Raw genomic sequence first — 16675 nt, forward strand, 5'->3', positions numbered from 1 at the left:
CCGACGTGATATATTTTAACTCAAGCGAATCATTATTAAATCTTATTGCAGGCGGCCTCATCAACTGCACACCAGTCTTACCCTTTCCTCCCGCGGAGTTCCACAAGAGGCGATGACTTTACCCTTAGCTTCTCTTTTTTAAAATACAATTGGACAATATAATGTGTCCCTAAAGCTCTGGTGGGAATTCTGCAATAATAACAGTCTACTGTATCTCTTTTATATCTGAAACAGGCTCAGACGCCCGCTTAAAAAGATTACTAAGGGCGCATTTAGATTGACACCCAGTGCACCAAAATATAGCAATACTTGGAATCCCCAAGTCGTTCTCGCATTAGTTTCAACGTGGTTTCCCAACACAGACTTCCTCTTGAAAAACTTACGAAAAAACATATTATTTTACTTGCACTTTGTACTGCACACCGCGTACAAAGTGGCATTGAAGAAAATGAAAAACATGCAAATATCAGATATTCCCATAAAAATTGCAATACCTGATTTAATCAAAACGTCTGCGCCTGGTCGCGTACAAGCCACATTAAATTTTCCATATTTTAGAAAGGATCCAAATATTTGCCTTGTCGCAGTTTTCAAACATTATATTTTGGTAACACAAAATAAGACAACTGGACGTCAGGGAACGCTCTTGCTGACACACAGAGCTTCCTATAGAGTAGCCACGAGTCAGACCGTGAGCCGATGTGTACGGCAGGTGTTGGATGCGGCGCGGCGGGTGTGGACACGTAGTTTTCGGCGCGCATAGCACGTGGTATTATACCACGCCGCACAGTGGGCTGAAAACGATCGCTAGTGGACTTAGGGGTACTTGAAAATTAAACAACTCCTTTTATAAACATGATGATGGATATTGATTTTACTCACCAATACAATCATAAACTGTCATGTGAATATTTTCGATTGACACAGTAATTTTATAGTTATATGGCTCTGAAACTTTTTTGTATGGAGAAAAAGTGAAATTGGGGTATATCTCTGAAATCTCAAATTTTTTCAAAAAATAATGTATTGATCCATACAGTTGGAGTCTCGAGTTACCATAAAATATATACCTGCACTTGCGGTTCAGTGCGAGTTTTGTAATTTATCGGTCTGGGTTGAAAATGTTGTAAATTAAAAAAAAAGTCTATTCCACACCCATGGTGTAAAGAAGTAGGGCGCATTTGTCATAGTTTCCTCCTCAGTATATTTATAGTGATATACATTGACTTTTTAAATTCTTTTGTTGTATATTATTATTAAAAATAAAACTTCCCTAGAAATAGAAAAAGTATTATATCATGCTAAGAAGTTCCAAAATTCAAATAAGATTAACAAAGCACTAAATAAAATCAAAGAATCGTGGTGTATAATAATTTAACAAACCAAGCAGAACAACAATTTTACAGAAACATATCCAGTTTAAAAGATGACGACAGACGATGATGACGACTGACAGACAATACCCAAATAGCAAACGCTTTTAACAATTTCTTTCAACAATTGCATTTCAAATATCAGCAAGTTTAGCTAACCTTTCGACATCGCGACATCTGTTGATATTGACAAAAGTAACATGGTTTTTGAAAGAAGAGAAAGACCATGTTCAATTTTTAAATTGCCAACAATTGACATACGAGAATTGCTCAAAACTGTAAAATAAATTACTGTAAAGCAAAGCCTTTGCTTTGAATGTGAATTGTTTTAATAACAGAATATCGATAATATGTATGCTTACAAGATCAACACTATCTCAAAATAATCGTTAACAACAATCATCAAAATATACAAACAAACAGGCAATCTAAAGTAACAAAAGCAAAATTTGGCAAGATTTATAAATAAACTACTTAAATAAGTCTAATTACATAAAATATACGGGCTATTGTGTGATTTATAGACAAAAAAATAACACATGCCTGTGCAATGTAACATTCGATTGATTTGCAGTTTTTCTAAAGCCGCATCCTTTAATGCTGCAGCGTCGCATTTTTATTAATACCTAATTATTCTCACTGTCAATATTTTTGTCCAATTTAATTATAATACATGTGAATAATTCAATAATACATTTGGAAAAACATTTGTTTTGACATTTGATGTACTTCCCTTTGACAACGGTATCATGTACCTCATGTACTTGAAATGGCCACGGTTGGCATTTAAAATGACGTTACGAATTTTCGATTCCCGTGTTTGACACAGACCAATGTAATGCTATCTCTTTTGGCTTAAGACGGCACGTAATAGTTAAACAAAGACAATAATATGTTTATGTTTTCGACGTCGAAATGCATCATATACATATAACGTCTGATTTATATATGTCAACGTAACATGTCCTTTAGTTTCCATAGTCTAAGACTCTAATGCATTGCAGCTTATTGACAGTTAAAAAAGATCTATACTAAATTGTAAGGGGATTCGCTATGGGCCTTTCAATTATTTTGCGAAATCTAGTTTAAAGTGGAATAGGATAGTGCTATTGTGCCTTAATCGAAGATTAAAACGCGAAATTATACGAATCTCGAACTAAAATACCCGTATCTGCCCGTTCTGAGGAATCCCGAGCCAATCCAAGCACGCCGCCTCAAATTGCCTATCCCCTTTGTAGCGGCCATATTTACAGGAACATAATTAAACGAAGACATGGCTCAAAAGACTTAATAATGTACCAAGACTTGGCTGTATGGTGTAAAACCTTTGCCTTTTCCTTTATGGAAAGAAGAAAAAAAAATCTAAATTGTAAGGAGATATTGTTTGACATTTGTTTGATTAGACAATTAAGTGACATTTTTTTATAGGCTAAGTTATGGAGTGTTATAGAAGATCCACAAATTGTACCTTGACATCATTGACTTACAAATCTTGACATGCCAAATGTTGCGTGATGTGACTTGGTAAAAAAATATTATTATTATTATAGAATAGTTATTTTTTATTTACACTATGAAATATATTAAAAATTAATAAAATATTTTTTAAATTACTCGGTCTCAGGCTGTTCGATCCTCATGTTATATGGCAAATCAACATTTACAAAATCGAAATTTTCCAAATCTGTGTCATCATCAAAAGATTCTGATCAAATTATTAAATCTTTTGCTTCATCTGACAGTGTTTCCGTAGCAATTTAATTCGTTTCTTTGAAATATATGGGTCCGAACTAATTAATAAATTATTAAGAACGGCTTTGGAATGGTTCAGAAGTTACCTTACTAACCGCACGCAACAAGTAAAATTGTCGAAATCCAATGGTGCTTGCCTGCTGTCGGATCTGAGTGCTGTTGACAGGGGCGTGCCGCAAGGCTCTATATTGGGGCCGTTGCTGTTTGTGCTTTACACTTCAGATATCACGGGCTGCATTAAAAACTGCAAGTATCACCTCTATGCGGATGATGTTCAGTTACATCTGTCTTTCGATCCAGATAGAACCGCCGAAAGTACCAGCCTCATTAATGAGGATCTACACCGCTTATCTATTTGGTCCAGGAACAATGCCTTGGTCTTGAATCCAATTAAATCTCAGCTTTTGATTCTAGGATCTTGTAAACAAGTGAGAAACATCCAGTCACATGCGCCAGTTCTTTCAATTAATGGTGAGAAGATTGCTCAGGTAGCGGAGGCCCGAAATTTGGGTATAATTATGGACGGTCATCTTAAATTTGACACTCATGTGGCCGAACTTGTTCGCAGTTGCTTCTATAGGTTAAAAGTGATCTACGGTATTCGACCGTTTCTCAGTGTTGATTTGCGTATTTCTCTATGTGAAGCATTGATATTATCTAAGATCAACTATTGTATCACGTCGTATGGTCCATGCATTTTGTCTAAAACACACAAACTTCTGCAGCGTGTCCAAAATGCATGTGCCAGATTCTGTTTTTTTATACCCCCTCGTATTCACGTCACTCCTTATCTCAACGCTGCAAATCTACTAAATATCGGGTCTCGTCAAAAACTCCTGTATGCAGGACTTTTATTCGATATAGTAAAAACTAGAACACCTGAATATCTTTATGATAAACTAATGTGGTCATCTAGTGTTAATGTACGCTACAGAGAGCGATCTGTCCGATCTTGTGTTCTAATGGTACCACAACATAGAACTACAGCTTTTCGAGGTAGTTTCAAATACTCGGCCTCAAAGTGCTGGAATAATATTCCACCACCTATACGCAACGAGACATCCAAACCCAAATTCAAAGCACTGTACCGGCAACACCTACTCTCACTTCAAAAATCGGTGTAGTGTGTTTTTATTCTTTAACGTAGTCTGTCTAGAATCGAATTTTGTTGTTGCTTTGATCTATTCTTATTATGTGTATAATTATATTATAATACTAATTACATTACACAACATTAAATCCTCTTTACAGTCATAACTTACACCTACAGCTGTAATTATATTCACATTTGCTCATGCACTTATATGTCAAGCAGGTTATTTTAAATGCACTATTTACACTTTACTATGTATATTATTATTGTCAATGTATAACTTTACTCAAAGTCGTTATATTTTTGCTTTCTAGTAACTTAATCCCTCTCGTTGGTTCTGACTGAAAACCAGCGCCTTAGGAAACTTTGGCATATGCTGAGTCAGCGCCGTTTCACTGCTATGACAATCATGTTTTGTTTTTTCTTTTATGCTAAATCTGTATTTGTGTTATATCAGTGAATAAAGTGTTTATCTATCTATCTAAGAATGTCTTGATTGGTTGTTTTTCTATTGAATTTTCTAGAATGGTCTAAGCGACATCATCTAAAGTCTTCAGATAATTTTCCAATTGGAGTTAGGCCGAAACTGGCAATTGTGTCTGCTCCATGGGCAAATAGTTTATGCACGCTTGAAGGCATGTAATACCATTTATATAGATCTATGTATAACTTCATAGTTACTTCAGCATATTCTTTAAATTTTGTTATATTTATTGTTTGTCCCGAAGAAATGACTTGCAAAATGGTGGCAAATCTTTTAATTAAATTTTCATCAACACCTGTAATGGAAGCTGATGCTTTTATAGTTTGAGAAAAATCGGCTTGCCGTATTTCCATCATTCGCTGTACCGTCACCTTGTTTAACAACATCAACCTATAAACCCATTTGAACTTTAAAGGCGTCCTGAATAATTTTTTTCTAGTTTCCGTAGCGGCTTTTTGTTCACCTTTCACAACCCATGTTTTCAAATCTAATCTATACGCTATGTGAAGAATACACTCCATCATACGTATCCACATATGCAATGACGTTAGGCCATATTTATATAACTCGGTATCGAAATTTTTTGATGATGTTAGATCTAACTATTTCTTTGGGAGCCGCTTTACATATATCACATCATTGCATTGATGTTTCACTTAAAATTGCTGTGGCTTTACCGTCTATCATAGTAAGCAGTAAGGAATGAGTAATTTCAATATCTTCTACTTTGTAGTCTGCAGTTGGTCAATTTCAGACTCTACTGATATTTTTTGCTGTATTATGGTTGCTTTATTCTCTTTAATGAATCTAAAAAATAGTGGGCGACACTTATGTGTTGAATTTGGCGAGTCGTTTTCCCAAATCGTTGATTCTCCAGAAACTAACTTGATGGGTACTAAACTTCCCATAAATACGCTGGAATCATCTCCATTATCTTCCGTTTCTGATTCTATTGTTTGCTTATATATAACTTGATTCGAGGCACCGTCAAAACCCCATTTACTTATTAGTTTCATTTGTTTACAATCGTCATTTAACGTTATAGATTTTAATAATCTGCTTGCTGTCAAATCTAAGAGCGCTTGCAATTTTATATAATCATATTTCTTTACAACTTTGATCTTTTGAGTGACCAACCGACCTAATTACTACCTGCTATTATCCTAACTTGACCACAATTGTCAAAGATAAGCATATTTCTTAACAACCTTGATCTTTTGTTCGTGTTTATGATAAGCTCCCCATTGTTTACACGTGTGTTTTTTAGCAAACCAGGTGACATTTTAGGGTGATGAGACTGCTGACTACCTTGAGCGGTGATTGTTCGTAGGTATGCGTCTTGATATTCTTAACGTTATTATCTTATTGATTGGCATTAATTTTATGTGTGTTATCTTTTCTCGTGTCGAGAATGTAGCGCATAATACCGAAATTAAAATAAATTACGTCAAATCTCAAATATTTCTACAAACATTTTTTAAAGTGTTATTACTTAAAAACTATAACTACTAGTTACGCCCCGCATAGAGATTCCAATAGTAATCCTATTACAACAGCCTATATCACTCGGGGATGGTGTTACTTTCTATTAATGAAAGAATTTTCTGAATCGGTTGAGTAGTTCCAGAAATACAAATATTCGAATTTTTTTTAATTATATTGGTATAGATGAAGATACGAAAAAAGTTCCAGAACATAAAATTATCATATTGACTAGTAGTATCCGATCCTATCAATTTCAAGCCTTAACTCCACACTTTCCGAAATCAGCCTACTATGCGCCAGTCACGCGCGCGGCGCTAAACGGCGGTGCCCATAGAGCTCATACGCAAGTCTGCGAGTTGGACTTCGACATCTCACATGCTTTACTAGATTTTATACTAGACTAATACTTACTGAAGACTTTCGCGACACGTTCGCGAGAACCATTTGCTTACAACATAATAAAGCGGCAAATTATACTATTCTAAATTAATAATAATAGTAATATTTATTTATAAAATTATTATATGATTGTACGATTTAAAAATTGTTATGATTGTGATCTCAGGAGAAAAACCGTTATATGTTCATATCTATATATAATTTTAATTAAAATATAATATAGTTACTGATTAAGCCTGTGGTTTTTAATTTATAGAGAGTATCAACTTGTAGAGAGTGTCAACGTCAAAACAATTTTTTTTTGTCTAAAAACCGTGCGGTGTTGCCTAACAAGTTAAGGAAACTTCCTGGTTAAATATTATATCTTCGAATGAAGCCACTCGCATAATAGTGATCGAACTTCACTTCAATAAGTTCGTTTGATCATCTATAAATTACGTATAATCAATAATACTGGATCGATAATAAGGTACCTGGCTGAGTGAAGAAAAAACCTTCATAGGATTCTCACAGATGGCGCTACAGCAAAAAGCCATCAAAAACAAAGCAAAACAAAATCGGCAACAAACACATAGAGAAATTCGTGAGGTGTGCTGATTCATTCCGTAGCTCAGTTAGGAGAGCGGTTAGCCCGGACTGGCAGATGCTGGTTACAATCTAGCCGGATCGAAGGAATATTTCTTAGTGTTTGTTCGATTTTTGTATCAACACCAAACTCGTGGAGAATTTTCACAAAAAAGTATGAATATCATGATAATAAAATTATGATGTTCAATAAAACACATATTGAAAATATGTATGTGTGAAATTTTACAACTCTCCTTTTAAAGCATAAAAAGTTATTGACTAATTTCGTTGACAGAATCTTCAAAATTATCTCCTGAAAAGTTATCATTTTGCAGATTATTACACCAAATGGGTGCAAATTGTAAATAAACTATAACACATCCCACTACTGATTAAAGTTTTTTAAGACAAAGTTTACCACAGTAGCTCATTGAGCATTAGTACATTTAAATGTCATCTTTAGTTTAACTCAAATATAGAATTAGTTGTTTATTATTCCTTGCTGTGACTGCAGAAGTTTCTTGTTGGTCATAATTCTATCTATTAAGGGAGCGACATACCTACGTGTCCTCTGCTGATGGAAATTTTCGAGTTATCGTCCCGTTTCCATTTGATGGTGGGCTTAGGCGAGCCATTAGCGCGACACGTCAGCGTGACGTTGGCGCCCTCGCGAACGATAACGTCGCTCGAGCTGAGAGAATCGTCGATCGTTGGTGGCACTGAAAATTAACGCCTTTTTTATAACGGCTAATTGGTAAATAAATAAAGCGTCAATTAGAAATAGGGCTTTCAATGTGACAAAAAATTACGGTATATATATGTATATATACGGTATATAGTGCGTCTGATTTGAAGACTGTCTTTCGACAAAACGAGATTCAGACATCTACACTAAGCAGCAGAAATTTTACGGGAAGAAAAAGGATTCGCTGATCCGTCAATGAATGCATAAATTGTAAAGGGTAGTGGGGTCGATTCTATAAGGTACAATAAACACGTACCGACAACATGTAAATATCCAAATTGGGTCTTAGCAGTGACGGTGTTGATCTGGCACATATAACGACCGCGGTCCTCCTCGCGCACGTCGGAAATGTGCAAGAACCACGTGCGATGCTTGTCGTGTGTCACGCTTACGCGCGGGTTTCGAGTTATCACGTGATTGTGTACCGTCAGAATGGCTGACTGCTCGAAGTGCATCCACGCCACCTATAACAATATCCAAAAGTTTATATCTATACTTTCAATAAGTACTGTATCTAAAATAGGGTTTGTTGTAACCCTATTTTTAATCGATTTCAAAAAAAGAAGTAGGTTCTCAATTGGACTGTTTTTTTTTGTATGTACGTTACGCGATAATTTGTGAATCGATTTTGATGATTCTTTTTTGCTAGGGTACTTCAATATTGGTTCCATTTAAATTCGAAGAAAATATTTCACCTCTAGGGGTGGCAAAGTAGGGGATGAATCTGATTTCGCGCGCTTTCCGGTAACCGATTTCAATAAAACTTGGCAAATAGATGTACATAATTCCACGAATTTTTGAGGTCGGTTTTTTTATGGATTAAAATTTGATGTAGAAATTATTACTATGCTACCAATTCCACATAGGTAATCTGTTATTTAAAGCGTATTTAAAGTATTTATTTATTAGTACAAGAGTCTCTGATTAACTCTGTTAAAAAAGTTACTACGTTTACTACAGACAGGGAAGGTAGCGCGAATTGCGCCACCTATAACTCCCAATCGGTCTTCAAATTTGACGAGTGACGTAACGGAAATTAAAGAAAACGGCACCCCACGCTCAAATACTTCACGAAGCTTATATTTTTACAAAAATCAATGTTACTATGTATAAGTACTTACGTATGATATAGATCGATTTAAAGATTTATATGTTTTAATCGTGAAACTTTAAATTAAATACTTAAATAAACATTTCACACGTAAAAGTAATATTTTTGTAGTTGAATATAATATGAAAATCATAGAAATGATCTTATTTCTCCGAATATAGCTTCTAAAAGAGTATAAATAGAGGAAATTAAGCGTTAGTGATGTTGCTGTGGCAACGTGGCGATGGTGGTGTAGCAATACGCCGCGGTGTCGCAACATCTGTGTAATTGCACAGAGCTCCGTGTCCGTCGCTTCACGCCAATTTCCACGGTATTAACCGCTTAAAATGCATTTTACTGGGATCGTTACCCTCCGACCAATCTCGACATTTTTAATCTCACTCAGTTATGATTAAATCACAAAAAATTGTTATACAGTTTAAAATTAAATCTTCATTTGTCGCTTGAAAACAAAACACCGAATTTGTTCTGTTTAATTTAGTATAACGGACACTTTCCCCCTAGTAGATGTCGCAGCGCCTATTTTGCGCGGGGTTATTTGTTAAACATGTTAAATATTTTTATAAAACTGATGCTTGAAACACTATCTTTAGTAAAAGAAACCTCTTTTAAAATGAAACTATTTTTTCCGGATATAAATTGCCTGTATTTGTTCTTTCAAACAAACCAATGTTTCGGGCTCTTTACAGGTCCCATGATCACGGTTGACGTAAATTGGAATGTTATGGAAAATTTAAAAATAAGTTATTTAATTAATAGCTTTTGTAACTATAGTGAAAAAAGGGGTTTGCATTTGCATATTAGACATAACTGGTTGATGACTTTACCACCTCCTTCAACCGTAACCGTGGGACCTGTAAAGGGCCTGAAGAGCAGGTTTGTTGGAAAAATCAAATATATGCCATTTGAATCCGGAAAAATAGTGTCATTTTCTATGTCTATTAATCGCGAAAACCTAAGTACTCGATATACCTCTTTTAATTTAAAGTTCGTCTTGTAATAAAACTTATTACAATAAAATTTTTGTAGAGTTAAAAGAGGTCCAGAATCTAAAAGTTCGACGTGCACACTTTACCTCTTAATCCGGCTTTAAGTTTGAATTATGGGTAGTTCTTTTTATCAAGATTGCGGCGGCAATATAGCGGGAAGTTCGGTAGCTAAAACTCGTGCCGGGTCACATCTTACCTATCTTAAGTGATGCGGCTCTCAGCCGCTGTCTAATTTATAATGGACTTGAGGAACTTCGGCCATTTTATTATGCAATGGGACGGCAACCCCTCTAATGACGGCGACCTGACTCGTTGCGGCATAACCTGAGGCTTTGGGGATATTTAACAAGGCTTAATATTTGAAAGGATTCACATTGAACTGGTGTTTTGTAAAACTCTAATTAAGTAGCTAGAGTTCTAAAAATTTTTTATTTTAAGAATGGTTATATGTTTCGGAAATTCGTTATTCCTAACACTTTTAGTAAACGGACTATTTTCAAATTGAGATATTGAGATATACAGAATATTAAAATTCCAAAGTTCACAAAACTTACTTTACCATAGAAATTAACCTGAATTAATACAATATTGAATGAAATAAAAGAAAATTATTTCCAAATTGGACATCATTCCTTTCCAATCCTAATCCTAAACAGTCTGCTACCTATCGTGTAATTCAAAAGCAAGTACCTACATAAGTATATAGTCACGATGAGGCGACAGTCGTCGATTCGAGATCAGCCGGATCAAAGGAATTTTTCTTTGTGTTTATTCGATCTTTGTATTAAAATAATAACAAACTATTACTCGTAAAAACATGCCAAATAAAAATAAAGCAAGTACATACATAAGAACAATAACGTAAAGTATTAGCACATGTACAAGATCAATAAATAACCAAGCCATCGAGTGAAATTAATAGAGGGGGCGAACGCGGTACAGTGGGGATGCTTAGGGAGGATTTAAATCTGATCTACGTAATTGTGGACGGCGCCTAATCTAATCACCCGTTGCGTCCGTCTGCACCGCTTTAATTTAATAACGGAACATGGCCCGAGAAGTCATCATCGTACCACCGCAGCACTCTGAAGGTGAGAAGGCGGCGTTTCTCCCGACGTAGTCGTTAGAGGAGCGCTAAACAAATTTAATGGTCACGCATCACTAGTCGATCTTACACATCCCCTCTCCCAAACTTAGTTCATCTCGTAAGACACGTGTCTACTAAAATCAGAGGTAATCTGAAAACTTAACACAAAAGGATATTCCTCAAACTTCCCTTTTACAGTTCAAACAATTAAGATAATATTAAAGACGAATCAAAATTTTATTAGCACTTGAGATAAGCGCAGAGTGTTGAACTTTACCAAGTTTGCATCGCAAGCTCGGGATGGTTGGTCCGCTCGAAATATTTTGTACCGTCCTAAGGTTTTCTTCGGAATTAAAGTTATTTTATGAGAGTATTTCCGAAATAAATGAAAAGTTTTAAGTGATTGTTCGATAACCAATACAAAGTTTGCGTATTACGCAACTACGTGGAGAACTTCAACGTATTTAGTTTAACCACGAAGACATGAACGCTGAAGATGCAGATGATATTATTCGGAATAGCTGCAGTGGCTAACTAATTTCGTTCGTCTGCGGATCCTAAACGAGTTAAAGTACTACGATACTTGGCTGTATAATATGCGTTAATACCCACAGCGTCTGTCTACTGAAATAGGATAACTTCCACCGTGCCCTAATCTTTCAAATTTAGTACTTAGTCTGGCAGCTCAAATCACGCATTTTGGCTTTTCTATGGTGAAGTTAAAGGGGCCTATTAACTCGTTATCTTTTAACCACCTTTAATTTAGGCCCTTCTTTCTTTTTATCTTAATTGTTGAGGCATTAAGGAGGCAAAGTTCGGCCCTCAGGACATGCCTGGGAGGCGTCGTTTGATTTATAATGGACTCGTTGCAAACTTTAGCCATTCTACCGCGCACCGCTCCGAACCTCTTTAACGACAGACCCCATCGCCGCAGGAGATGATTCGTAGACGTGTTTAATAATACTACGACACATTTAATTAGAAACACTTAAGAAGCTTCATTGTACTTGTTATCGTGACATATTTTGTGGAGTACTTTAAAATAGAAAATCATAGAAATAGGCAATCATTTATTCCTTTAAAAAACAACGCACATTACACATGCACTTTATAATAAGAATAATATAAAGATTTCGACGAAGAACTAATTACAGATAATATGATCGACTTAGCTTATTGTCGTCTCTCTTAAAGTGCCACAACGCTGATTTTCAGTGGATGCGGCAACAGAACATGCGTGACACGGAAGTAGCAATGTGAAGTAGCTGTCACAGATTGACACAAAAAACATTGCTTGAAACATAATCTCAGTACAGAGTACAAAAAAACCGACCTCAAAAGTCATTCATCCACTAATTTGCCAACCTTAGAGGTGGAATATTTTCTTCAAATTTAAATGAGACCATTTTTGAGGTACCCTCTTTCCAACAAAAAAAGAGTCTTCAAAATCGGTTCATAAATATCGGAGTTATCGTGAAATATACATACAAAATAAAACATACAGTCGAATGTGGAACCTCCTCCTTTTTTTAAGTCGGTTAAAAACAAACGCAAATTAATGTTTTGTACAGTATATTGTGTAGTTTGTTTGTGTGTTTTGTATTTTATAGTAAATTATAACGAAAACTCTAACCTCTCACTCGTACGATTTATTCGTGTAATACGTTCTCCCTTGTGGCTATTAACATTATTGTCGTGTAAATATGGCCGGTAGACAAATCTAAGAGAAGCTAGAGCTGAGTGAGACAATATCGCGTATTCTTGCTTTGTTCCCCGTGTCCGCTTGCAGTGATTTATTCACTGAGCCGTTGTAAACAAAATGGAAACACGAGCGGCAGTAAAGGAAATGTGAAAACAAAGCGCAGTATTAAGGTGCTGTGCTCGTAACCAATGTCACGTTACTTGTTTTGCTCGTATGCTTTACACCCTAGCAGTAGGAATAGGTTAGGTGGGTACTTATAATATGTATATTTTGTGCACTCGCCGAGTATTCTACGTAAAAAACAATAGCTGCAGTAGAGCTCCGTGCGAACCACTTTAGCCTGTCCATAACAGTTGCAGTGCCACTCAGAGCTGTAAGTCGCAAAGATATGAGGGACACTGACACTGCGCCCGTCACCCAGAGACATAAGTTCACAAGTCCCATGTGCCTGTAATTTCACCAGCACCCTTACCTTTCAAAACCGGAACAACGTAATGCTGACATTATTGCTTAGCGGCAGAAATAGGTAAGGTGGCAGTACTTCCCTGGACGTACCCTTTCACAAGGAGAATTACAGTGACTTGGTACAAATTCAACTTATGTCTCAGAGTGACAGGCGCAGTTGCAGTGCCCCTCAGATCTTTGCAATTTAAGCTCTGAGTGGCACAGCAACTGTTATGGACAGGCGTATAGCTTACCACCAACCACACGACTTGTTCGTCCCGTCACTTGATATTATAAAAAAACCTTTTCGTCTTTCAAGTATTTACCAATCGGTGCAAGGTTCTCGCTGATTGTTGCCCAGGGTACGTCAAACAAATTGTATCTCCGAATTTCAAACGTAACGACTTTTCGATTTATTTCATATCTGTTACGACGAAAAGAACAAGGCTCTTTAATATTCAATTACATTGTTCCTTTGTTAGCATTGTTACCGTTCGTTTTTCATTTTCATTTCTTGTTTCCGGTTACGTATTTTCAGAAATAATTAGGTACGTACTGTATTTATTGCGTTATATTTATCCATATGACCAAAGAGAATCTCTAATATAATATAAGTGAAATATAAAGTTTTGACAAAATGAACTAAGTAAACTAAAAAATATTAGAAAGGTATTAACGAAAATTATATTTAAAACTACTTCATTCCATATCGGGGAAAACATAAGAAACAAAAATTTCTCTCACATATCTCATTTTTTCTATGTTCGTACGTAACGTAACTAATTCATTATTCTGCTAAGTAACGGTAACTATTTTCAATTCATTATATAATCTAGACTAACATATTGAAGATTTTATTGTTGACATGTTGAAGTATATCTTAATATCCCGTAATACCCACGTGCCCCGTGTGTGAAGCCTATGCCCAGCATTGGGACTGTAATATATAGGCTAAAATATATAATACATATAGCTACTAACCCAACCTAAGCAAGTGCTTTGTATAAAATTTACTAAATTACCTCAATTTACAAACCTTTATAACATTTCACAAGAAAAATAAAACATTGAAAACATTAGCTAAACTTAAACACTAAATTTAAAGTAGCTATATTATGAGAAACGTTATAAAGGTACTGTAATAGAAAAAAACAAACATCAATTGCTACATCCCAATGACGCGGCATTGCAACGGCGCAGACAGAAATGAGCGAGTCGCGAGCCGTGCGCAAGATGGCTTAGCTTACTTCCACTAAAAGCCCACTTAGAGATCTCTTCGCCGGCGGATTTGCGAGGGCTCTCTAACTTTCCGCGAATCTTCGGCCAATAAGTTACTGTGGGTTAGATGAGAGGTAGTACTGGTCTCAAATATTCTGACACTTTACCTAATAGGGTCACTATCGTATAATTTTTCTTTGAAAATATCGCAAAGTTATGAATACACTCATGCACTGAATACTCTCAAAAGCACAAAAATATTTAATTTATGAGCATTACATGATATAGCACAATACCAACAAAACCATAATTCAGTCACATCAGAAAATTCGCTGCATCTTTGCTTAATTAAAGCATAAATCGACGCAACTTATTTCGCAATTGTGATCATTCCGTACGTTCAGCATCACACGGATAGTCACGGAGACAAGTGCTCTGTGCCCTCGACATCTTGGTTGAATATTGGCTGCACTGGCAGCGCTGGCCTACAGTCCTGGCACGAGAAGTATGCCAGAATTTGAACAGCCGGCGTTCGCATACGCGAGTGTAACATTGCTGCGACTCGTTGTGGCATGTTATTGCAAACCCACATACGTGCTGCTACCGACTATCTGATATTTCATGCCGATGAACCGGTTTCGGGCGCATACTTTGCAGCCTTCGAGTACAATGAAAAACAGTTAATTCTATTGCTTTGGAAAACCAATACGTTCAATTTTAAAAATAAATCAATACCACTGACACACAAAAATTTTTCGAATAGTAAATAGTATCCATAATAAAAATCCTACACAGCATCTGTCGTTCAAGTACTTGTGGACTAGCATTGACGTGTTTTGGATTCTGTTGTTGACGTATATTGTGAATAAATAAATAATAAAGGTTTATTCGCACAAGCACAACCCAAAGCGTAAGCAAAATATCGGTAATTTGGTATTGTTGACGTAGCTAAATTGATCTGATACACAGAAAAGAAGGATGGGTAAACGAAATCACAACTCAGGTAAAATATTGAGAAGGGATGAGTATTTTGCTGTTTCACCGCAATATTTTGTGAGACTCAATAATTCCGAAAAAAGAACGGACGAAGAGGCAAATCTTTTTAACCGATGCGGGAAACTAATGGCACAGGCGAGGCTTTCAGGAAAATCCGCTTCTTGTTGTCAATACAGGGCAACCGTGATGGCTCCCTCCGTTAAGCCTTTATTTCACAAGTAAGAGAACACTATCTTGGCTTTTATTGTGCTCGCTACGCAGACAGCCACGTTGTAAGTAAATGTAATAAAGGGGAGGAATGAGTCGCTCAGAATGAATAATAGTGTATTACAGGATTCAGATAAGCATTGGTTTGAAAAATGAACAAACATTCAAGCTTTAGTTGATGACAGAGGCAATTAAACTGATGTTAGAACTGGCCTGTATCAGGTTTCATTTCCCATATTGATAAGCTAAGTTGATCTAGGTGTCTAGTGCACAGTGGGCGCACGGTGGTGGTAGTAAGTACCAAATGGAGTATGCCCCCTAGGAGGCTGCGGTCCGGGCAGTTAGTCGCCTGTGACGTCACCTTGCGGCTTATCGGCCGTCCGGTCACGCCGGCTGCCGTTCGTCCTCTACGGAGCTCCGGTTCTACAATCGGATTGACTGTACACATTGCTGCTAACTAAATCATGTACTGCTATGCAGTGGAATACTAATAATCTTTAAATATTCACAGTTCGAATTTAGTTTTGCGTACTTATTAATAAACGGATCCAATTTTTATCATAATAATGATCCAATCGGCTCCACTAATGCCATATGGATTTGTTTTCACTATGAAATATGTAGATTACCTACAGAACGCAACGCTACTTATATATTTCACTCGTTTACGTAATGGGTTAATAAAATGAAACGAGATCGTATTATTTATCGACATTACATTTCTGCAGAATATTTTTGAAAAACGAAAAATCACCGTATCCTGTTTAAAATTCCAATCACTATTTTCTACGAAAACACGAATGAATAATGTTGTCCTTGCTGCGTACAAAAAAAGCATCTGTGAAATTGGCTTAGAGCTGGTTTTTCAGTGTCTAATGTTATTTTAGTTTTTAAACCATCTAAGCTATGGAGAGAGGTGCAAACTCGGCGTAGGGGTTGTAAATCATATCCTTCTCCATTTATATGGACACTTTATTACGACGGCGTGTTCTAAATCAAATGATAAAATGGTTTTTATTTTAT

The 16675-nt window shown here is 36.2% G+C and overlaps 1 protein-coding gene across 3 annotated transcripts in view; it reads right to left on the reverse strand.

Annotated features, from left to right (window-relative positions):
• LOC113230360 (lachesin-like) overlaps positions 1-16675 on the reverse strand; it is a 117004-nt gene that overhangs the window by 23611 nt on the left and 76718 nt on the right. For all 3 annotated transcript variants that reach the window (XM_026464260.1, XM_026464259.1, XM_026464261.1), the window contains exons 3-4: positions 8155-8362; positions 7714-7872 (exon numbers count right to left, since the gene is read on the reverse strand). In XM_026464260.1, coding sequence (XP_026320045.1) covers positions 7714-7872; positions 8155-8362 — 367 coding nt within the window. The remainder of the gene's footprint in view (positions 1-7713; positions 7873-8154; positions 8363-16675) is intronic.

Source organism: Hyposmocoma kahamanoa, unplaced genomic scaffold (assembly GCF_003589595.1).
Source record: "Hyposmocoma kahamanoa isolate Upper Pololo Valley unplaced genomic scaffold, ASM358959v1 63, whole genome shotgun sequence".
NCBI lineage: Eukaryota > Metazoa > Arthropoda > Insecta > Lepidoptera > Cosmopterigidae > Hyposmocoma > Hyposmocoma kahamanoa.